The sequence below is a fragment of the Bacillus rossius genome, chromosome 16, assembly GCF_032445375.1.
Source record: "Bacillus rossius redtenbacheri isolate Brsri chromosome 16, Brsri_v3, whole genome shotgun sequence".
Lineage (NCBI taxonomy): Eukaryota > Metazoa > Arthropoda > Insecta > Phasmatodea > Bacillidae > Bacillus > Bacillus rossius.
In genome coordinates this window covers 29,996,353-30,021,188 of record NC_086343.1, presented here as the reverse complement: position 1 = coordinate 30,021,188, position 24,836 = coordinate 29,996,353, and the positions used below count along the sequence as shown (strand labels likewise).

Sequence of the window (24,836 nt, the reverse complement as noted above, 5' to 3'; positions counted from 1 at the left end):
AATATTTTTCGATTGTGGTGCTGAAGACGATATTCTCTGTGTGGTGTGAGGAAACTCGCCTCTAAACACCTCAAATTGCCCAAAGAGTTGGTACTCGCCGACAGAGGACTTGAACCCGTCATAACGTTTTTCCCTTGTCCGACATGTCTCGGCAAGTGCTTCGTCACACCGACCAGCTTCTTCTAGCCATCTTGTCGAGCAGCTTCAGCATGATGCTTGATGACCCCTGAACTCGCCATCGACCCATGCCTTGGCCGCCTGCTTGACCTTTTTATACACTCTGCTAGGAGTACTGGTCATAAAGCTCTGCAAGTTTTTTTTTTTCAATCTGAAAATCATCCATGTATTATATATACATATTAAGCTGAATAATAAATACATAATAGCGTATGTTATATATACTACACGACCAAGTTAAAAAATTGACAAATTAAATACAGTTTGTTTAGCAGCTTCAAAAGCGAAGATCATAAGGCGATCTTGGCAACATCTCGCTCTAGTCCACTGGCGTTTGTGGGAAGCAATGATTGGCATTTTTATTAACGGGTCCTAGGAAGCTGAGGTCTTTAGTTCGAGCCTTGCGAGTTGCTTAAGTGTTGGCATTACTTCATTGTTGTTTCTTGCGCACCGTTCTCACGGGCTCACCGGCTGTAGATTTCGATACTGTCGTTTCAGGGCTCATTTGATGACAATCGGGTGAATGAATTCTGGCTTTTTTAACGCATGATCATACACATGTTTAACACTACCTTCACTGAACCCTGTTCAGTTTTGGTTGCCTCGTAAGAGCTGTTTGAAGGTATCATGGTCTCTCAGTCCGGTGGCTCTCTCTCTCTGATGCGGGTGTAAAATCGACGGGCGTGCGCACGACCCCACCTGGAAGGTGAAGACCTCCAGACTGGGAAAGCTCCAAAATGAGACGTCATACTTGTTGGCTAATGGTTCCGTACAACAAGAGTTAGCCAGCAGGAACTACCAACATAACCTGTAAAGTTCCACCTGCCCTGTCAGCGTGCCTGCTGGAGGCCGTTTTCCAAATAACAGAAAGTGCACTCGATAGTGACTCGATGATGCAACTCCACATGTTCAGCCCGCGCGAGTGTGCAAGTGTGTACAGCGAGTGTTTGACGATTCATACTCCATGCTCACCATTTTCTTTTGTTTGTTTTAATACTTCACTTGCAGTTGGTTCACTTTTCACGTAACTGAAAAGGCTAAGGAACAATGTTTTGATAACTGTTGCAAATTGTATACATTTTCTTAGTCAATCATTCTTCTAACCGCCCTTTCATTTTTAATAATTTTTTGCGGTTTTTCGAATAAAAATAGGTCGCAATCTTCTTTCCTCATAGAAAACTATCATACCTAGCATATACCAATTAACCCCTCCATTTCTTAAGTTACTTGAAAATTAACATTTACATTAATCACGTCTCTTTTCTGCTACTGCACACTTCCCAGTTTCCACTGTAAATGTTGTTTGTGTATCGTTCACCCACAGAGCACGACTGTACAAGTGTGCCATACACAAGTACAAATGACCTGGAGTGCGGGAGAACGAGAACGAGAGCAAGTGCGAGTGTGAACTACTTTGAACACAGATGGAGTTGGAAAGCAACAAGTGCATACTTGGGAGCCTGAGAAATGTTGTGTTCCAAATGCGAAGGGAAATTATGAAAGTACACACTGAACCAAGATAAGGTCCCGATTTAGGGACATTTGTGTGCCTTAAAGTGTTTCAATGATAGATAAATCCACCTGATGACAATGAAACTTATCAGTATATTTCACTGTGTATATATATATAGGGGTTATATACATACATATATATACACAAGGGTTAATATACAAATATCAAAACTTTTATAGAACCTACTTGATACAACCAACGCAAGTGACATGTCCTGTTATATCTTGACCATATCTCATTATTTGACCAAATTAACTTTATTGGAACTAATTTCAAAATAAATTTTGGTGGTGTGACAGGACAAGCATACAGCATGTTAATAGACAGAAGTTCTTTAAAAATGAGCTTGGAAACGAATCAGAACTTGTCTAGATACATGTAGCAAACAATGGAATGGCCATGTCAAAGGTTATATATAATTTACAGATTTTCCGAGAGAAGAAGAGAGTGAATATAAGGACTGATTGCAATAACATGGTACCCATTAAAAATCAAAAATGTTAAAAAAAATGTTATTGATTTTTTTTTCCAGAAAATTCTCTTAGATATGCTGATATATATTTTTCCACTTCTTTTCCTTCCAACTAACAAAAAAAAAATAATTTATAACATGATTTTCTCTGACCATTCGTGTTTGCAAACGTATTAACTCTCTGGTTTTGATATGACGACGAGGTTTTTACACATGGTGTTTACATTGTAAAAAATAAGTTTCAATTCATACCGTGTTTTATATACTTTGATCAGGGGGTTGCAACTTAAATGTTCCGCAATTAATTTTTGGTACAAAAAACTTAGATTTTATAAATTAGCCATATAATGTTTAAAATGTAACAAGAAATGTATAAAATTATACTATTATTTAAGTTTTCATATGTAAAATAAAAATATTTTTTTTTACATAGAAATAAAAAATTTTACATTTTGTTTTTGCATTTGTTTTGGTTAGAGACGTGTTGGTTCTTCCTATGTTTATATTTCGAGGTTTATGAAATATATATGTAATTTCCTACTAGTCTCCTAGTATAGATTGTTTCTGACATTTTTTGGTACTTCGTATTTCGACATGTGTTATCCAGTAATGCTTGGAAAACTCCTACGAAAACTTTCTTACATTTTTTAACGTGGGTGAGTAAGTCACGTTAGATTGCCAAATCAGACTTTATTTTTTTTGGGAATCGCCATAAATATTATTTGCCCCTATTTTAATTTTCCTGTAACATAACCAAAAATTAAATCTGTATCACGATATAATATCATAATCCCGATCCTACTGAAAATTTGTTTTTCCTAGAACTCTCTACCTCTTCCTACTTATATACTGTGTTTATTTTAAGTGGCGAGCTTACGGAATACTGATTTAAATTCCCTATAGTTTTATTAGTGAATTGAGAGGCACTTTTTTACATTTTTATAATTTTTACACTATCTGGTCAAATGTTTACTTATAAAACCGTTTTACTCCTATACAAAGAGAAAATAATAATTACTTCATATTGCTACAAGGAACCAATTTTATAGTAAATTTTTCGTTTGCTTTTTAGTTATGTGCATGCTATTATGTTACCATAGAAAATGGAGGGAAAATATATAACTAGTGAAATATTAAAAAACATATGAATTTAATTATAATGCAACGTTATATATCTTTGCTCATATGCCTTTTTTAAACACAAACACTGTTTTTTTTTCTGTGAAGTGAACTGCACTAAATCATAATGTAAAATAATTACTTATATGCTTTTGTTTTTTCAAGAACACAATGAGGCAGGTATTTACTATGTAATTAACCTACTATAATAATTAGTTTAAAACGTGTAGGGTTTATGAAAACTCACATTTGTTATTTTATTCCAATACGACGTTTTGAAATTTTTCTTAAAATACAGGTTACGTAAGACAGCAGTACTATGATAGTTTAGATATTAAAATACAAAAAAAGGGATCTATTGCTGGGTAGTTAAGTATTATTGTAAATTATAAATACAAAAATAATATGTGAAAAGTTAAAACTTTTACTGATGAAGAGGTTACCTTTTGTATTATTTTAAAACAAATTTTAAGGTAAAACATTAAATGTAATGGCCTTATACGCATGGACATAACCACCTGCTCATTTCACAACAAATTATTTCGTTTATTGCCTGTAATCTTTGTTCTACCTGCTGTTACGATGCCATTATTAATGGATAATTTAATTTAGAAAATAATATTTCAGAAACTAATTAGGAGAAAAATTAAAAAGAAACATTATTACGTTAAACATTAAATTTTTACCTACAAACAATGTTAAGCGTGGTATTATTTTGTACATTCTTATTCCTGCTACAAGCTCGGGTGGATTATAAGTAATTTTAAGAAATTTTATCAGCAAGGCTCTACCTCTTATATTCCAATGTCTAAATAGATAATGTTACTAGTAATGTACACAGGACTTAAACTGTCTAAAAATTTATTAATAGTTCGTCTTAGCTGAAAATCTATGATAAACACAAAAATATTATAAGTTATAGCGTTATTACAACCATATAAATTATTATTTTAGTTTGGTTGAAATTTATTTTTTGGTTCCTGAAATTAAACTTACTTTATTTTAAACATTCCCGGTTTTTTTGCTTAAGCCTCTGGATCACATATTGACTTCTATAATACAAGTTCACAATTCCCACTGGGGTTCTATACTAACCAATCTTTAAGATCAAACAAAAAGTTTACCAAAAAACATTAACTTTTAAGAAATGACTACATTAGAAGGTAAATTAAAAAAAATCTGTGACCCAGCTATCATGATAGATCTTTTCTTGGGTATAGATATTATTCAGAAAATGCATCATGTTACATTGAAAACCATAGATTATTTAAGGTGGGGGCAAAAATAACTCTTTGCAGTCTAGAGTTAACTATTTCTTTAGAATATTTTATTATCACAATCAGTGGCCTGTTCCAAAGGTAATAATCACAGCGCATTGCCTATTAAAACAGCTGCTATTTTTTTTTATTTTATCTTCATGCTTGGATTAAAAAAGAGTCTAATTATAATATAGAAAATGTGTATGTGTTTTTAACATGGGTACTACACTTTGAAGTCAAATTATCCAGTCTTCTACTTCGTAGAGACGTCACAAATGCCGAACGCTCACATAGGAAAGTCATACGGTAGAATCGGTTGTGAATTAAATTTATTATATATAGCACTAGTTATAAAGGAAATGAATAAATCTGTACTTAGTTTATGTCTTACAAACATATTACATTACTACCTCAATTTGTAATCAAATTAATCATAATACTATTTTATAACAATTCTGAAACGGAAATATTTATGGTAAATTTAATTTTTTTCACTTACTTTCCCGGGAAATAATTTATCCAAATCATTAACCAATGTGGTGAGCTTTGTAAAGTTCTAAATTTTTATAGTAGTACTTGTAAACTTACTTAAATGAAATTTTTTTATTATGTTTAAGCTCACCTTAACATCTAAATTATAAAACAGGTTATTATCATAAAACAGCTTTTTTCCTACCCAGCTCTGACAGCCTGAAATAAGACATTACAACCGTGACATGCCAATTAAGAAATTAATTTTAACCCATTGATTTTTTTAATTTGTAGAGTTAACAATAAAAATTGATTCTGCATGAAAACTGTGTTGATTAAAACCGGTATAGGTTACAATATCATCACCATTAAGTTTTAATTTTCCTTTTAATTCTGAACCTAAGTGAACTCTGTTGGTAACCACAAAACAAACAAAAAATTAAATAATAGTATTGGAACCGAGTCTTGTTATTGAGACTTACTTTAGGAACATATATTTTATTTTTATTAATGTGGGAATTTACTCTTTCCTAAAAAGTGAAAGGGCCACACTCCCCATTCTCGCTCTGTGATGGCAAATAATTAAGAGAAAACCAAATTAATGCTCTCCATAAAAGTGTTGGGTCAAAATCAAATAAAAGCAGAAAAACAAGATTTAAAAAAAAAACAACAAAGGAAGCATGAACTTCGGGGAACTTCGGGTGTGGCTCTCTCGTCTGTGAAGTGAAGGCTTCCCGCTACCTTCACAGGCCGAGCAGAGGTCGTGGTGCCGGCTGAGCAGCTACAGGTCCGAGCTCGTAGGGGCAGAGTGCAATGGGGCCAGCGCCGCCGAGACGCACTCGTCACCACATACTCCGCGGGGTAAGCACTAAGTACCTACAATCTCACCGCTAGCGAGCGCTGATGTCCACTAGAGACGTCACCACACATCACTCCGCCGAGAAACTCAACTCCTTAACCTAACCATTCTCGAGCAATGTTGTCCACTTGTGACGTCAACACATATCACTCCGCCGAGTAACTACGTTCAACCTTACTGCTATCAAGCGCTGTTGTCCACTGTCGCGTCACCACACATCACACCGTGCCCGCATGCGGAAATAGTTTATTAGTATTTAAAACTAAATACAATGAACTAAATATTAATACATGTTAAAACCATAAACATTCATAAACGAATTAAAATAAACAAATTAAAAAGGAATTATATATTCAGTGTAAAATATTATTTCAGACTTTAACTTAACTCGTAATAAAATTTAAAGAATTAACCACACCAACTGAAAAGAATAATACCAAAAAAAAATTATTTACAAACCTAAAGTGGCCTGAATGACCACATTACATAATTAATTTTTTATTAGGATTGGCACACACATTATTCGTCACATTTTGGACGAAAACAGATCCATTGATTGTGATGGTAATACAAATTCTACTTAATTTACAGATATAGAGTAATTTATTAATAAACAATGGTTTGAAATGAAGAGAGAGTTTCATAAAATACAAGGTATTTAAAAAAATAACGAATTTTCTAATGTTTATAAAATTATATTATCTAAACACTTTTTAGTATTGTACAAATAAGAATGAACCTAAATGTAATTTGTTCCAACATGTGTTTAAAAAATGTATTTTTCTTAATGGAATAAGGTGTAACACTCTAGCTGTCCCAAATGTCTGCTTCCTTTTAAGAGAGGTAATGAATTGTCTGTGCAAAGTTTCAGCATTTCGTTTGGTTTCTTATGAGCGGTGCATACGATCTGCTAACCATTTCCCCAACCCAAGACACTTCGAGCAATCAATTAGTCTTGGATAAACATTGGCGCTCCTTTATAAATCTAGAGGAAAAATGATATAACCATGAGAAGAACACTATTTACATTGTTTGAGAGTTGAAAGTTCCTCATCGCATATTTTATGAGGTGTTAACAGAAAATATTGCATGTGGTAATTTTATGTACAATCATATAATCAAACTTTATTTGGTGCAACTTTGTTATCTCTTTATGCGATCAGTTAAAAATATTATAAAATTTTGTCCATTTAGCAACTAGCTCATGCAAAAAAAATGGATGTAATTTCTAATTTAAATTGATTTGAATATTTTTTTGGCAATATTCTATGGTAGTTAACATTATGTGTCAAAGAGAAATACCAAAAAAACGGACAATGTTAGATGAATACAAAAACGCACAAGCTGATTTTGGCTTCTTTTCTGGGTCCGTAGTTCTTATCAATGTTCTTATCAATCGTATAAAGAACTTACTATTACTTTCTATCTGCTTTACCAGTTTATTTCGTACGAGGATTATGAAATGTATTACCGCATCATTACCTACCATATCATAACTATTAGCTTAAAGTTTAATAGTAGTACAGATGCGTAAATAATATTAAGGTGTATAATCATTTACATCACATATTTTGTTAAATTAGATTACCCAATTTTGGATGTTATTAAATAAAATACTTTTTTTGGTTACTTATTGATGTGAAAAATTAAAAAAAAAAAAAAAATTGGTTGTCTGTAAAGTCGGTTTACGGACGATAGTTTAACGTGACAACGTCATAACAAAACATTGATGAAATGATTGCATACTTTTATGAAAAAATTTAAACAATTTTTATTGAATCATCACTATTTTGTATGGATACAAAGAAGGAGTGAAATGAAATCTACAATTTAATTCATATATTTACTTTTATTTGCACTCATTAATTAAAATATGTTTATTACTTTAACGAAGAGATTAATTTAACTATAACTTTTATACATGTTTGCTATTTAACTTCTTCCAATCTGTGTTATTCTGTTAAGGATAGGACGATGATAGGAAAAGTTGGAAACGAATGGGAGTGTTTCAAGTTTAATGTGCCTCAAAAAAGTCAAATCGATGGTTGTTCCAATCGAGTGGAAGAGAGATAGATGTGGCGCAAGCGTGCAATGAGCGTAACGGGACACTGTGTAACGGGACACTGTGCGTAACGGGACACTTTTTCGTGCGTTCAGCCGGCGTTCATCGATTTATTAGACGTCACGTTAAAAATTAACTATTTGATTAATTATTGCGGCGTCCATGATACAATATGTCCTGTAACTCAACATCGAGCTGAGAACAGTTGATTGGACAATTAATCACAAGTTCTGAATTTAAAAAAAATTAGGAAAGGTTCTTAGTTTTAAAATTATAGGTATTTTTTCTAAAGCTTTTAAATTGCTGCCCTGCGCCCAATTATTCATCATGTTTGTATTACCACATCATGGCAGATCGTGTTGGACGGGTGTGCAGCAGGAAAAGTGGACTGTTTTTTGTAATAGGGGGACGCAACCTCTGCCGCAGGTCCCCGCGGCGTCGCGCTGGTCCACTGCCATGCCGTCGGTGGACTCCGTGGTCATAGCTGCCGTGGTCGGACTGGCGATGTTTTTAGCCGCGCGCTGGGCCCTGCAGCGCTGGGGTGCCGCTACTCGCGTCCCGGTGCAACAGCAGTCTCGCAATGTTAGTCAGTCAGCTTGCTCATACTTGGCGTCAAAACAACGACAAAGGTGGAAAGGTTGGGAAATAACCGTATTTTGTTAGGAAGGATTCATGTCCAGCCATCCAATGCAAATACTGGAATCATTTCCTAGCCAAAGTTGTAGACTATTTCCATATGTATTACTCTATAATGTGTGGTTTTGTGTACACATTTCCAATTTTTTTTGTTGACGACAGTGTCTTCAAACAATAATAGTAAGTAATTAAAAAATAACTGACGTAATCAAGAAGTGGAGAATAATATTTTTGTACACATATTAATTTACAGTGAGTTATGATCGATTTAATATAAAAGCTCACCTTCAACAAAAACCTTTTTTTAAAATTTGATTGTAAAAACGTTGTTTACAAGTACTCAATAAATCAATAGTAAAAACATCACTGTAGTTGCAGCGGGAACGAGAGCGAAGACTGGACGAAACAGAAGCTGTGTGTCCCGAAGACGCAGAAGACGTTACAAACGGGCCGGTTCCTGTTCACTTGACAGAGCGCGTATCAGCGCCGATGGAGCGGAAAAAGTACGAGCGAGTGAAGAAACCGGAGGGTGTAGACAGAAAAACAACGATGAAGGTGAATTTTTTGACAGTTATTTTTTGACGTGACAACGTCTAATAAATCGATGAACGCCGGCTGCACGCACGAAAAAGTGTCCCGTTACGCACATTGTTCCACTACCCTGTGTTCCGTTACGCTGTCGGCGTGTTCAGTAATAATAGGTTATGTAACAATTGACTAAAAAATTATGGTGATTCATATAATTGATGATAGATATTTGATTACAGTATGTTTATATGAAAACTTTGTTCATAATTATATTTAAACTTTATAGCTCAACGCCAGTTTTTAAATTTAATTACAAGTCATACATGTGAACTGTTTCGTCGACTGTTTATAAAGTGAAGTGAAAAGTTAATGTGGTTTTCATTGCTTATTACAACAACAATTTCGGCAATAAAGGTTAATTATTATTGCATTTTAAAATTCTGATTACTAGTATAATTTCAAGTATTTATTCTTTTATTATTAAAATAAAAATGATTTAATTTTATTCATAAACGTATGCAATCATTTCATCAATGTTTTGTTATGACATCACGTCAAACTATCGCCCGTAAACCGACTTAATAGACAACCAATTTTTTTCGCATTAATTTCTAATACAAAATAACCGGGAAATGTGATTCAATTAATTTAATTTCTTACAAAATAGCTCTGAGAATTTTAAAATATTCTCTTGTTTCAGTTTTACGGAAGGCCAGAGGTGTCTTTCGGGGATACACAGTTTGAGAAGTCGCGACCGGATCCCGGTCAAATCAAAGAGAAGACGTACACGCGAAAAGCAACGTACGAGCGTAGAAAGGAACTGGAGGATGATGATGATGCGATAACAACGGCTGGGGAAGTGGAAGTAAAAGGAGATTCAACGTCCGCGAGCGGTGCTCATTTTGAGCAGCCGGTGGAATCACAAGAAGATCTGCATTCGGGAAATGATGTCGAGGATTCTGGGTGTGAGACAGGCGACCAGGAGGATGCCCAAGTTAGGGAGCTCCCGTCGACGAAGAAGTACGTGCAGTCGAGAAGAGAGGACAGGGAGCAGCCGAGTGTCGTGCAGGATGAGACGTACGAGACTGCGGACGCAGTGCGTGCGAGGGGATCCAAAGCAGAGCACGCGGAGAAGGAGGCGCAGTACGTGGAGGGGTGGCTGGGCGAAGACCCCGAGGACGAAGGTGACCGGGATGCGAGCGAGGCAGACGTGCAAGCGGTGGAGCTGGACGAGCTGCTGCTGACGGTGAAGAGCATGCCGCCGGACGGCAACTCGCTGTTCGCCGCGCTGGCGCACCAGACCTTCGGCGTCGCGCCCTGGGACCCGGGCCACCGGGAGATCGCCGGGAAGCTCCGCGTGGACGCGGTGCGCCACCTGGCTCACCACCCCATGCAGTACTGGGACCAACTGCTGAGGGACGTGAGGCGGCACCAGCACAGGTGGGGCAGACACGATGTACCAACAACCGCATCTTCTTTGCCTTCATGGTTCTTAACATCATGATACTATCAATTTCTTGCTAGGAAAATGTGAAAAAATTGAAGTTCGTGTTCTTTGTTATTTACTTAAGCCTAAAACAGTCTTAATAAAAAAAATATTTATTTAATGCAATTTAAATTAATCATAAAGCGAGTTAATTTTTTTTCCGATACGTAACTGAGTGGTTTTTACATTTAATACAACAATATTTAAAATTTTCTAAAGAAAGTGAACATGCAATAAATAATGAATTGGACTATTTTGCAGCCAAATATCATGTTTTGGCACAATTTTAAATCTGAACTTAGAAAAATAATTTTACCAGTCATTTTGGCTCTGGCCAGTGGGTGAAGCAGTCTATGATGGTCACACAATAACAGTAGCCTTGTAAGACAGGCAAGGGTGCCACAATGTCGATATGGACATGGTCAAAGCAGGAGGATAGTGGAATGAAGGAACCAACAGGGGAAGAAACATGGCGAGAAATTTTGGAGCGCTGGCAGCATAGACAGGCATGGGCCCATCTTCGGCAGTCCGATTTGACAGAGGGCCATACAAAACTTTGGGTGACCAACCATACAGATGCATTAATGCCTGGGTGAGCCAGCTGGTGTACCAAGTTGAATGCATCCTGGCGAAATGGGGCTGTGACAAAGGGTCGTGCTGTTGGTGTGGAGACATCGAAGAAGATCTCTGTTGGGGAATCTGTCAAGCATATCTTCTGCAGCTGCAGGCAAGAATCTAGTAGTATAAACCTTTGTAGCTCTTCATCCTCAGCCTGTGAGGCCGCAAGGGCTTGGTAATCGAGAGTTGCAGCGACAGCATCCACTCTAGATAGGACATCTGCAACGATGTTATGGGACCCCATGATATGCCTAATGTATGTGGTGAACTGGCTAATAAAATCAAGATGTCGGGATCTCCGAGGTGAGCAATTGTCGGGGTTTACTGGAAGGCATAAACGAGAGGCTTGTTGTCGGTAAAAACAGAGAAATGTCTGCCTTCAACCATATGGCGAAACTGATGGATCCCTAAATAAATGGATAGTAGCTCCCGATCATAGGCACCATATTTTTGCTAAGCATGGTTGAATTTCTTGGAGGAGAATGCTAACAGCTGCCAGGATCCTTGTACAAGCTGTTGGAGGACTGCTCCCATTGCAAAATCTGAAGCATCTGCCATTATTGCTAAGGGTGTGGACGAACTTTGATGGGCGAGCAGGGTGGCTTCAGCAAGGCTAGTTTTGCACTTTTCAAAGGCACTGTCGCTGTCAGGTATCCATGTTAACAGGGCTTTGCCTTTCACATCACCGTTTAGAAGTTCGTGAAGGGGAGCCTGCAACTGGGCAGCCTTGGGAATGAAGCACCGGTAGAAGTTTAGCATTCCTGTAAACTGGCATAGCTGCTTCGCCGTAACTGGGTTTTTGTAGTGGAGTATAGCATCAACCTTCTCTGGAACGGGTGTGGTCCCATCTGCTGAGATATTATGTCCTAAGAATGTCACTTGTGGTTTGCCAAATATGCACTTGGATGGGTTAACAAGTAGCCCATACTGAGAAAGGCATCGGAAGAGTTCCTCGAGGTGCTGTCTATGTTCTACCTCATTGATGGAAGCTACTAAGATATCATCAAGGTAAGACACACAAAATTCAAGTCCTCTGAGAACTTTGTCTATGAACCTCTGAAAAGTCTGAGCAGCATTACGAAGGCCGATAGACATGAATGTCATTCATAATGTCCAAAGGGAGATGTAATGGCAGTTTTTGGAATATCAGCTGGCGCAACTGGGATTTGGCTGTAGGCCCTTACAAGGTCAATAGTTGAGAAGGTTGTTTTTCCGCAAAGAGTGTGTGAGAAGTCTTGAATGTGAGGAATTTGATATCTGTCTGGAATTGTATGTGCAATGAGCAACCGATAGTCCCCACATGGCCTCCAATCCTCCCCTTTTTGGGTACCATGTGCAGAGGTGAAGACCAGGAGCTGTCAGAAGGGCTAGCAGTGCCAAGTTTGAGCATTGATTCAAACTCCCTCTTTGCAATTGTGAGTTTGTCCGGTGCCAAACGACGTGGTTTGCCGATCACAGGCTGCCCAGCTGTAGTGCGTATATGGTGTACTGCAGAATGTTGGACAAGATGTGGGGTACCAGATGGGCTGGTAAGACATACATACTTTTGGAGGAGTTCGATGTAGTGAGATGATTGAGGCAGAGTCCTGACACTACTGATGTCACTTGTAGTCTTGTGGCAAACAGAGGCAAGAGATGTGGTACTGTCTACTAGGCACAGATTCCGAATGTCTACCAACAGGCCAAATTGGTGGATGAAATCAGCACCGTTGATTGGTTTGGTAACATCGGCCATCACAAAATGCCAGACAAAATCACGCCTGAGTCCTTAGAATAAGGAAGCCATTAGTCGAAATATTTGAGCCATTGGCTGCGAACAAGACATAAATAGACTTGGGCCACCTTCCAGGCAGTCTAGTGCAAGGAAACACACAAATGTCAGCACCCATGTCAACCAAATAATGTACCTTTCTGCCCTTGTCCGAGATGAAGAGGGGGCTGCCTGAAGTCGGGGTTGTCACACTGGCCACCATCAGCGAGTCCTCTGCATGTTTCCCGAGCTGTGTTCGAAGGGCTGAACACACTTTTGCGCCCCATCGCCGAAGCAACGATGGTACCAGCATATCCCCTGCAATCTCCTGCTGTGGGAGCATTGCTGGCGTGATGTAGATGGGGAGCGGTCGCGGCGACTGTCGTGCTGGCCAAGACGAGTAGGGGATGCTACAGCTGCGATCTCCTGTAGCAGTGTTGTGGCCATCTCTCCTATTTTGGCAGTCATGAGGATTGACATTTTCTGGAAAATGGATTCCAATGAGGCTACTTCTGCCATCTGTGGTCTCGGATTTGTATCCGCGATGGCATCTGCAAGCTCGGCTAATGAGTATAACGAAGAATTTGTCTTTGTAGCCAAAATCGCTTGCGTTGGTGGTGAAAAATGACCCAGCAACAATGACTTGAGAAGGTCATCTGGAACGACTGTTCCTGCCAAACTGTGAAGGTGCTGTAGAAACTGCGAAGGCCTTCGGTCACCGACTTCCTCGTGTTCCAGTAGTTGTTTCGTATTCCGTTCCTGTGAAGCACTTAACCTCTTTATAAGTTCTGATTTGAGATGGCCATACTTGTCCTCAGTCGGGGGATAGACAAGTATATCGCGCACTTCGGTCGTGTATTTACAGTCCAAATTATCTGCCACATAGTTGAACTTGGTTTCGTCGGATTTGACACCTGCTAGGGCAAACTGGTTTTCCACTTGAACGAACCACATTTCCGGGTCCGGAGCCCAGAAGGGTGGAATGCGAACTGCGACGCGCTCGATGGAGACGGTTGATGATGGGGTTTCAGCCATAACGGCGGAAGTGTTATAGAGTGAAAATGACACACTTCAAAACGAGGTGCGAATATGTGCTGGAGCACGATGCAACTGTCTGGACTGTGTCGCCGAGCATCATCATAACCCCTACCTGCGTGTCACGAGTCGCGGAAGTCCAAAATATGTGCTGGTAGTGTCACAGAACTCATTCATTTCCTCTACTTCCGCGACCAAAGTTACAATCTCGCAGTGCAGATGATGTACGGCGCTGGGCGATGTGCCTTGCGGGCGATGTGCGATGCGCGTAACGTGCGGTGCGACAGGTTGCTTATATTACGCAAAACACAAATATCGCGTGACACTTATTTCGTAACGCATGCTAACCATGCCCCAATCAAGTTGGGGTCACCACTGTAGCCATAAGGCTACTGATTATTTGTGAGGGGCAGGTAGGCAATACTTTAATAAACAATAGGTCTACTGTTGCACACTATTTATTTACGCTGTCAAGCACACTAACAAATTTACATGTTCCTACAGTACACAACAGCCTACTCGTGCTAAGAGGCGGACTGGAACTGTCTCTTCTTTACTCCTCGCCAGCCTGCTAGCCAGCGCGGAGGAGGGGTAATAATCCCCTTGGCATCCGGGCTAACAGGACTCCTGGAGGGTGCGCTGCATTCTGGCCCAGGGGTGTACAAACACCGACGGGACAGACTGTGCTGATAGCCGCATGGTTGGTGTAGCACGTTAGATGTCTTCGCGATGTACCGCCACACTGTCTAAGAATATATGAAACAAAAGAAAAAAAAGATCTTTATTAAAACTATGTTTTTCTTCGTAATCTTTTAATAAAAATTTAATTTTTGTTCTATCTAGTTATTTACAGTGAAATGTACGTACATGGTGCCTGAATCGTGTGCGGCAAACCTAAGGTTCGTGAATCAGTTTCACTCGTCGATGACGTACGTGCTCGTGCAGGGGCGAGAGGTGATGACTGGACCCTCTGAGACGCATGACGTCGCCGCTCGCAGGTACGCGGCGCGGGAGACCGCGGAGCAGCAGGTGGCGATGTACGTGGACGACCTGGCGCTCGACGGCTTCCCCGCGGGCCACGCGGCGCTGCAGGCGCTGGCGGACCTGGTCGGCTGCGACGTCGTGCTGTACGACGAGGCGCTCGGCGAGCTGGGCGTGCGCAGCGCCCGCCACTCCATCAGCCACCGGGCCGTGCTGCTGCTGCGGCGGCAGCCCGCGTCCGACGGCTCCCAGGCCTTCCACTTCGACAGCGTGCTGGACGTGGCGGCCGTCGAGAACCTCTACGAGGGCGCCTGACCGGAGCCTGTCGCTCCGGGGCCACGCACCGGTGCTGAAACAAACACACCGCTGGAACCTTTTACGAGTTGATTTTAAATATACATTCTTTTGTTACTGCATTAATATTTCACTTAAAGTATACGTTTACCAAACTATTTACATTCTACCATTAGTTAAATAAAAGTTTATATATATATGCATGTTTATTTGACATATTTTTGAAATTTAACAACTTTAAATGATCATACCGAAATTTAAATCAAAATTATTTTTATCACCTACTATATACTGTATTTTTACGAGTGCAAAAGGATCGCCTTATTAATAATTTAGGTTTTTTTATTTAATAACTGTTATGTGCAACTTATCCTGAATTACATTAAACTAAATGAATTTTCACAAATTAATCATGTTTTGGTAGGACCCACTGGAGTGGGTCCCTTTATTGTTATTATATTACCGCACACCTCGCTCGCAACACATTTGTCTCGCACCACTCACTCGCTCACCGCACACACAAGCCCGCCCACAGTCTCCGATATTCGCGCACAAAGCCCGTCGCTCGTCGCCCGCTATCACTCGCCAACGGCTCACTCACGAGAATTCGTCGGCATTGCCGCCAGCAATGCCACAGGTTGGCACCACCTTTCATAGCTGTGATATCCCACCGTGGAAAATCTTGTACCCCTCCAAATGGTAGCGTCATAAAAGTCCCCAACTTAACACTCGAAGCTGCAAGAACAAGGGCATCCTAGTTACGCTATTTCACGCGACGATGATCTCATAATGTACAGACTGTAACATAAAGTAAATCACCCCAGATTCAGTGGACATGGGTGTGACTGTAATACAGCGCCGACTATGGGAAGTCCTTGTAGCTATAACAAGATAATGACTTACCTTCATTGTCCCTCGGATATGTTCGAGCATGTTCGACGCTCCACAGCAATGATAGGGAGCTTATCTACCAGTCGAGTTTCGACTTCAACGATAGTTGTTAAATAGAGTGAACTGATGTTACCAGCCTGGTAAACCTACCATTCTGGTAGCCTTATTTTATATTTTTTTTCTATACCAGCGAATTGTATGTAAATTGTACTTCTTCTTAGGCTTTAGTGAAATTATTGTTGGAAAAATGTAAATTTGAACACAACACATTTCCATTTTTTACTTAAGCAAAACACCTTTTACAACATGGCAATTGCAAACATATATGTTAACGGTTATTACATGTGTATTAAGTTATAAATTTTCTTTTTTCAATCATAAAAGTTTACAAGTCCAAAACACTCAGTAAATTTTTCTTGCACTTTTGTGAATGCCATTTAATAACATATTGATTTTATTTATAAAATATATCACAAACTCGGACTTGTATTATATTACATGAATCTGTATTGGTCTTATTAAAATAATTAGGTACATTCACAGTGGGCTAAGCAGGTGCATGAATACTACATATGTACATGTCTATGTAGCATTGAATTATTTATAATATGACTTTACATATCTTCGCGGAAAATTTCAATACATGCTGTGTGTTTAAACCTTGTAGCTTTGGCTATGTTTCATGGTTGGCTAGGTTTATTTCAGGTATATGTCTACTGTCAGAACAAAAAAAAAACATAACCATCCAGTGAGAACAAAAATTGCGCCCTGGACGGCCCGGTCAAATAAAGCAGGGTCTTGTATTGTAGGTGGCTCTAAGTTTGTCACACATTCTTCTCCGGGTGTAACGTAAATGTACCCTTAACAAAACTTTGGGAGACTGGTAGATCTTTTACTTTCAAACACAAAAAAAATGCGATTGCATCTACATATCTGTGCCTCTATATTTATTTTACTCTTAATTAAGTCAACATTAACCAACAAAACATGATCTCAGTAAACAGTTTAAAAAATAACTTAACTTTCATATATGGTTTGCCAAATATATCAAAACCATAACATTTGATGTATTGGGTTGGCCAATAAATTAAAACTTTAACATTTAATGTATGGGCCTGCCCTAATTATAATATTATTATTAAGTTTTCTTTGCCATAGTTAAACATAATAAATAACAATGAAAGGTCAAAAATAAACAATCCCAGAATTTTAATTCTTAGTGCTAAGAGTTATATAAATCCTGTAAGTAATAATTTCGGAATGTTCAGTCTCTTCAAAGTAGTAATCTAATTGTCACGTTGCAGACATCACAAAGAATTTGGAGGTATGGAGATTTTAAATAGGCTGGTCGAAGGTGATGTATTATGGGCTACTAGGGTGACTTAGCCATCCTGGGTCCCGGAGGAAGGGAACGAGGTTGAGGACTTCATGCCCGCTCCAGGCTCTGGAACCCTGTCTGTGAACAAGCCCAAATCCAACATGGTCAGAACTGGTTCACAGACAGTTTTTAAACTGGAAAAAAATGCCCACCAAAAACGGTGATGATTGGGAAATAAAAAGGTTGGCAAAAAATATTGGTTGTCTGTAAAGTCGGTTTACGGACGATAGTTTAACGTGACGTCATAACAAAACATTGATGAAATGATTGCATACTTTTATGAATAAAATTGAACCATTTTTATTGAATTATCACTGTTTTGTATGGATACAAAGAAGGAGTGAAATAAAATCTACAATTTAATTGATAAATTTACTTTTATTTGCACTCATTAATTCAAATATGTTTATTACTTTAACGAACAGATTATTTTAACAATAACTTTTATACATGTTTGCTATTTAACTTCTTCCAATATGTGTTATTCTGTTAAGGATAGGACGATGATAGAAAAAGTAGGAAACTAATGGGAGTGTTTCAAGTTTAATGTGTCTCGAAAAAGTCATATCGAGTGGAAGAGAGATAGATGCGGCGCAAGCGTACAATGAGCGTAACGGGACACTTTTTTCGTGCGTGCAGCCGGCGTTCATCGATTTATTAGACGTTGTCACGTCAAAACTCACCAAACAGGGAGCATCTCGTAGCGCTCAGGAAGGTATCCCGCCAGGATGCGAGGCGAAGACAAGCGCCGAACATGCGCGGTTGCCAAGGATGCTTCCATAAATAATAAGGATAAATAGGTAATTTAGCAAAGTTTAACCATTTATACTAGACACACAGACTGACTAATTACTGGTTAAGATAAAAATTAGGGAAAACATCCCTTGACTACCCGACTTCATTTTCGTACGACGACTGACTGAAGTCTTGCTGTGTGATGGGCGAGGATCCGAAATGATCAGTCTGCTAGCGCGGCGCGGCGTGTCTGCGTGGCAGCAGCGACTAGTAATTAAAAATAGGCGTTTTCTTTCGACCGAAAGTTTCCGAAGATTTCCGAGGGTGTGGTCGAGAAATACTGACTTCGATATCTCGCCATTGGTGTAAGTGGCCGATCGCAGTGCAACCTACTGAGAGAATGTCCGAACCAAGAAAGAATCGACTGGAGCATCTCTGGCACTTGGTGACTTCGAAAGCATGGGGCTTATGGGGGAGACTATACCCACGAGCGGAAGTCATCAAGATGGCCGACCCACGTGTAGCAATATAGGTAAACCTTGTATAGTTCCGTTTGTAAACATTAGGGGACTTAACAAACGTAATGGTAAGCCAAATTTAACTTTACGACAGTAAAACTACCCTCAAATATACATATTTGGTAAACTAAAATAATCTTAGAATAAATTAATAGTAATTTTTAATATTCGCTATGAAAATACATTACACCACATTAAACAAATATTAGTTTCCAGTTTAAATTATCGGTATCGTGGTGATATAGTGCGTGGTTGTAGTGATTGTCACTTCCGTAATTTTTTTTTTACTTTTTTAAAATAAAAGATTACTAGACTACACATTTTGTGCTTTAAGAAAATATGTGAAAAAAACTAACGCTTTATAGAAACCCACACCTGTTAGCTTAAATGAAAAAGCGAAATGGTTCTCCTTCATTTTAGATTTAAGTTTATTATGCGAAATATGCGTGTTTCTTTTATCTCACTGGGATACAAAAATTATTAAATAATATTTCCCAAAGTTAATCGTAAAGAAAATATTTTTTTCTATTTTTTTTCAGTATTTTGTTAAATTGACAACAAATTTATCTTTCCTGAAAAGCTTGTTTTGGTTGGCAACTGCGTTGGCTGGTTTTATGTTATCATTCTAGGTATCGTGTGCATGGAGTTAAGAATTATTTTTTCTCTTCTGCTATACAAACTTTTATGCACATTTTTATACCCATGGGTATAACAGATGTTATAGCAGAAAATGGACATCGTGTGGGGTGGGCTTAAGGGCGTCACAGCTGTGGGCATTACATTTCCTTTCAACCTCAACGCGTACAGGACGTTAGATAACGTTTTTCTATTATTTCATTGTAAGCAGTGAATTACAATACTGTGCACCAAACGTCTGCGAAAACTTTCTATTTTTTTTGCCAGAAAATATTTATGTTCCTAAACGAAACCTTAAACGAAAAGTTAAAGGTGAGTTTCGTTTTCTTAATATAACAATATTGAAGATTGCTTAAAATTAATGAAGCTACTCCGTCTGAAAAAAACCTCTAAGTTATAAACATTACGCTCATTCTATGGTTGATTGATAGTTTCTTTTACTAACGTTTAACAGCTATTGAATATCCCATTAGACATTTTGGGTCATGTAAAGAACGGAATACACATTTGGATTAATTATAAATGTCTCCCTCTTTTCTATGATGTATTTAGAGTTTAAAGTGTAAATTTACATCATTAATAATTTTTTAATGTGACTTAATGATGTGAATAGTTAAAATCTATTATTGTTTGTGCACCTACAGCAAATATTTGTTATCTTATGCAGTTACAGTAAGTTAGTAAAAGACTTAAACGAATATATATTATTTTTTCCATTTGGTAGCGCCAGGTACGAATGGTATGTGCAACATTGCTTAGATAAGATAAGTCAAAGGGTACTATAAATTCCCAATTATTTTTATCTGTTATAATTATATAACCTATGATAAAACCGTGATGAATTTTTTCCACGCTAGTTTTGCTTGTTATGAATATTAGAAATGTTAACACTTATACCATTGGTGCAACATTTTTTGGTGGAGGGGTACGTAAATAAATCCTTTTATAAATAAATGTCATTAAAGATTAAAAAATGGTTCCATAGTTAGGGTTTTCAAACTTAAAATAATACAGATTTACTTACACAGTTCGTTTTTATTGAAAGTGTTTTGTATTTGAGGAGAGACTCTTGTTATGGAAAAAACTTTTTGTAGTAACAATTCATTTATTAATACAATACCAAATGTAAATTTATATACATTTAAATAATTTCTTGCGGTGAAAAAATAGTTTTTCCATGCCTTTATATAGTTTCAAATTTACCCCAAACATTTGAGGTGTTTGTTGTTTGATTTTTTTTCCTTCAGAAGGGATATATTCTACAATGTAATACTAACGTACTATATGCATCATAATGAACTATTAATGCCACCAGTCAATAAACTGTTAATATCACTTGCTGTCTTCGTTAATTATAAGATTGGAATAGTATTTGATGATCTCATTAGAAAATATTTTTTAATATTGGTTCACAGACAAAACTCACAGCTTCACATTATATCAATCACAACAATAATTACTCTGATAATGGAGTTTATAATAGTAAACTATTAATAAATAACAATTATAGTATGGTATCTCAAATTTATTTCAAATAAATTAAATCGTTATGTCTTGGTAATTTGGCTCTTGATAATTTAAGTAGAAATGGTTCCATGATCATATTTATTAATTATGACCTTTCGAAATTATACGTTTTTTATGCTAGTCGTTTTAAAGTGTTCTTAGCCTGTTATAATACGACCCTAGTGTTTTGACTTATGGTACTTGGTAGAAAAGTATTTTGTTAACAGTTAATCTTTGGTAGAACATGAAATTTGACTGCTTTTAAAGGGTTAAATATTAAAATAAAATTGGTGTTTATGGAAAAGTATTGTTTTTATCGTATACAGCTTTAGACCATTAAATCATATTTTATAGCATTTCCAATGAAATTTGTTTTTGTTTACTGAATATATCATAAATTATTTATGATACAATTCAAATTTATTTTGGTTTTGCTTGCTGAATACGATCTAAGGCTTGATATTGCATGTGTGTAGTATACTGTATATATTCCCTCATTTCCCAATGTGTTTAAAACACGAAACTGACACAAAATTTTTCCCATAAACTAACTTACAGCTACAGAGCATTGATGCGGGGGAGGGTAGTCAGAAGTTAAGTGCGTCTCAGACCTAAGTCTTTGCCTAATCAAACTAGTTTTCAGCCTTACTAAAAACGAAAGCATGCATCGATGTGACTAATGTTATGTTTTTCCAAAATAATTTCACTGAGTTATCAATGTCATTGTATAAATTATACCTAAATAATTTTAAACTTTACGTGAATCTAAGTGTGTGTGTTAACATATTATACTTAACCATTAACCACATTAAGCCACAACTCTTAATGTGAATTCGCTTTTTGTTGTAAAACCATACGAGCATTATATCTTTTAGACTACATGTTTTTGCATAAGGCTGAAACAAATCTGTGCTGGAAATATCTCAAAATCATACAAAATGCTAAACATGCATGCTGATTATCGTGATAATTCTTACAATTTTTCCATGCGAGTTTGTAAGGACATCTGCTTAATTTTACTGCATACCCTTGTATCTTCTATGTAACAGGTTTTTACATTGAACTCTCCCTCCTGCTGGAGTGGCTGACTTTTAAATTAATTGGAAATTTGTTTTATAAGCAACTATTTAACTGCGGATACACTCGCAATACTTTGAGATAATAACACATTTTTTAAATTCAGAACGTAATTCGATTAAAAAATGTGTGACTGGTGAAAGGAAGAAAAAATTATAAACATTAATTTTTAATATACCCAATGTTCCTACATGTGTTTTATTAAAGCATATTAAACCGTCAGCGTGTCTCAAATGACCAAACTAGGTACATCCACTCCACACAGTATAACAACAAACATGAGTAACTAAATTCACTGCAACAAAAAATAATCTAGTTTGTTGATGTATCACTTTTTCTATATCGCAGAGGCCGATGTTTTAAACCCATGGAATCAATGACATTTTGGGAGAAGATTTGTCAAACATATGTATTACATGAAAATCTAATAATATTCTTGCATCATAGTTTCCAAGATTTTTTTTTTTTTCATAATGTGATTCTAGATTTAGATTTTGTAATATTCGTGGGAAACTTGCAGGCAGAATAAAATGTCGTCGTATAAGTTTCACTATGCTAGATGCCACTATGCTAGATGACACCATAGATAGGCCACGGCTTATAGCTTATTACTTGAAAAATACTCCCACAATGATCATATCAAAAATACCATCCATTCAGCACCTAGTATGTCTGAACTTACTCTGAGCCCAAAAACTCGAAAAAAAAAAATATATATATATATATATATATATATATATATATATATATATATATATATATACATATTTCTGATTGAAGGTGAAAAGTGGGATGCTGTATTTTAATTAATCTATTATTTTCGCAGTGCGTGGATGTAAAACAATAAATTAAAAAAAATTCTTATATAAACTTTTAGTGATTTATTGCTAATTCAATACAGAGCAGTTGATAGTTGTCAAAATTTGTATTTGACGTTCCGTTTATTATCAACATTTAATACAAAAAAAACAACAAAAATAAACTTTCTTGTTTTCATTTCACTAAAGGGTATTTATTACTTTTAACGGTGATAATTATACTAAAAATATTTGCTAAAAAACTTCAGTTAAATTAAAGTGATGGTCTTATGAGTAGTATATAATAGCCGGAGCTGGGACAGGATTGAAGATTGTCGACACAATCTTGGATTGTGACGTCACGGCGGCCATATAGGATGACCGTGACCTTGACCTTTGACCTTGACTCCGGCGTCCATTTTAGACCGCCATTTTGGATTTGGGTGCCATTTTGTTGTATGACGTCATCGCCGCCATTTTGAAATTTGCCGTTGCACTTTTCGTTACGCCCGCTATCTTTACCTTTTTTATTTATTAACAAAAAATTTGAAAAAAATAAAAATTTATAAAAAAGGCTTAATTTGGCTGTCTAAAATGGCCGCCGGGGTCACGGTCAAAGGTCAAGGTCACGGTAATTCAAGATGGCCGCCGTGACGTCACAATCCAAGATTGTGTCGACAATCCTCAATCCTCAGCCTGAAGCTTGTCCCAGCTCCGGCTATTATATACGTTGCAGGAGAAAATTCCGCAGTGTGATTCTCCTGATGTTGTGACACCGGGACGTGCTCCGGAATACGTGCAGCGGGACCGGGAGTATCTTGGACGCCACACGCGCGCCTCCTGCCGGTGATGAACGGCGACTACGAGGTCCTGGTCGCCGGCCCGCGCAGGTCCGCACAGGTCCTTGTCACGGTAGCGAGCGCGCTGTTCGCGGCGGCCCTGCTGGCTGCACACGCGCTGAGGTCGTGCTGGAGGGCGTGCCGACTCCGCCCCCAGGGAGTGGCTGCCCCGCCTCCAGATGACGATCGGTAAACCATTGTACACTCCTGCCCCGCCTCCAGATGACGATCGGTAAACCATTGTACACTCCTGCCCCGCCTCCAGATGACGCTCGGTAAACCATTGTACACTCCTGCCCCGCCTCCAGATGACGCTCGGTAAATCATTGTACACTCCTGCCCCACCTCCAGATGACGCTCGGTAAATCATTGTACACTCCTGCACCGCCTCCAGATGACGCTCGGTAAAACATTGTACACTCCTGCCCCACCTCCAGATGATGCTCGGTAAATCATTGTACACTCCTGCCCCGCCTCCAGATGACGCTCGGTAAATCATTGTACACTCCTGCACCGCCTCCAGATGATGCTCGGTAAATCATTGTACACTCCTGCACTCCAAACCTGAGCACGGCGCCGAGGTCACTGGTGAGGCGGGTGTAACAACAACCAGCCGTGTCCATTTTGCTGCACGCGTAGGATGGGTTCGAAGCCAAGGGAGTCACCAGGGGGGAGGGTAGGGGCGTCAGTTATCCCTCCTAGAGCCCTGGAGATTCAAAAAATGTAGCCAAATGGAAAAAAAATACACACTTTTCCCACAACTTGACACCCCCCTCCCCCCCTAGGCAATCGACTGACAACGCCCTTGGTCGAAGCGGTGGGGAAAAAATAAATACAGTCTAAAAACCTGCCGGCATTAATACTGCCTGATATGAACTAGTTTCATTTATACAAGTTCTGTAAGTCTGTAATGTAGCATTAATTGCATGGATTGCGTTTTAAGTTACCTATCTCAAAAAGAACACTGCTTTAAACTCGAAGAAATTTCAGCGATTATTTCTAAAAGTTCTAACAACTATGAATTTAATAAAGAGAAAAAAATAAACAAGTTGGCATAAGTTGTTTACAAGCAAACACTTATTGGACAACCTTGGTGCTATTCGGGCGTTAGCAAAATAATAGTGTTATTTACTGAGTGATAATTACATATGTGTCAGAAAACCATTTTGTGGTCAGATGTTATGTTGCATAAATGGATT

General features: G+C 38.0%; 2 protein-coding genes across 9 annotated transcripts in view; both read left to right on the top strand.

The window, feature by feature from the left end:
• Nucleotides 1-2,611: 2,611 nt before the first annotated feature.
• On the top strand, nt 2,612-15,464 carry LOC134540496 (uncharacterized). Of its 4 annotated transcripts, none has more exons than XM_063383313.1 (6): nt 2,612-2,818; nt 5,761-5,872; nt 8,359-8,514; nt 8,941-9,123; nt 9,797-10,536; nt 14,984-15,464. In XM_063383313.1, exons 2-6 carry the CDS (start codon nt 5,825-5,827, stop codon nt 15,279-15,281), a joined length of 1,425 nt encoding a protein of 474 aa, XP_063239383.1. In that variant the 5' UTR covers nt 2,612-2,818; nt 5,761-5,824; the 3' UTR covers nt 15,282-15,464. The 4 variants fall into 4 exon arrangements, with proteins under 4 accessions (XP_063239383.1, XP_063239381.1, XP_063239384.1 ...); XM_063383311.1 differs by lacking the exon at nt 2,612-2,818 and adding an exon at nt 3,331-3,457; XM_063383314.1 differs by lacking the exon at nt 2,612-2,818 and adding an exon at nt 3,363-3,461 and having other exon boundaries at nt 14,984-15,459.
• Nucleotides 15,465-20,232: 4,768 nt separating this feature from the next.
• LOC134540495 (uncharacterized) overlaps nt 20,233-24,836 on the top strand; it is a 28,111-nt gene continuing 23,507 nt past the window's right edge. For 2 of the 5 annotated variants that reach the window (XM_063383309.1, XM_063383307.1), the window contains exons 1-2: nt 20,233-20,343; nt 23,601-23,826. In XM_063383309.1, coding sequence (XP_063239379.1) covers nt 23,648-23,826 — 179 coding nt within the window. In that variant the 5' untranslated portion in view covers nt 20,233-20,343; nt 23,601-23,647. Of the gene's footprint in view, nt 20,344-23,534; nt 23,827-24,836 lie in introns of all 5 variants that reach the window. The other 3 variants (XM_063383308.1, XM_063383310.1, XM_063383306.1) reach the window with 3 other exon arrangements.

Coding starts and splice junctions, on each gene's coding strand:
- LOC134540496 (XM_063383313.1), top strand. CDS start 5,825: ATGGGGCCAGCGCCGCCGAGACGCACTCGTCACCACATACTCCGCGGG. Junction 5,873..8,358: donor GTCACCACATACTCCGCGGG/GTAAGCACTAAG, acceptor CCTCTGCCGCAG/GTCCCCGCGGCGTCGCGCTG. Junction 8,515..8,940: donor TGCAACAGCAGTCTCGCAAT/GTTAGTCAGTCA, acceptor ACATCACTGTAG/TTGCAGCGGGAACGAGAGCG.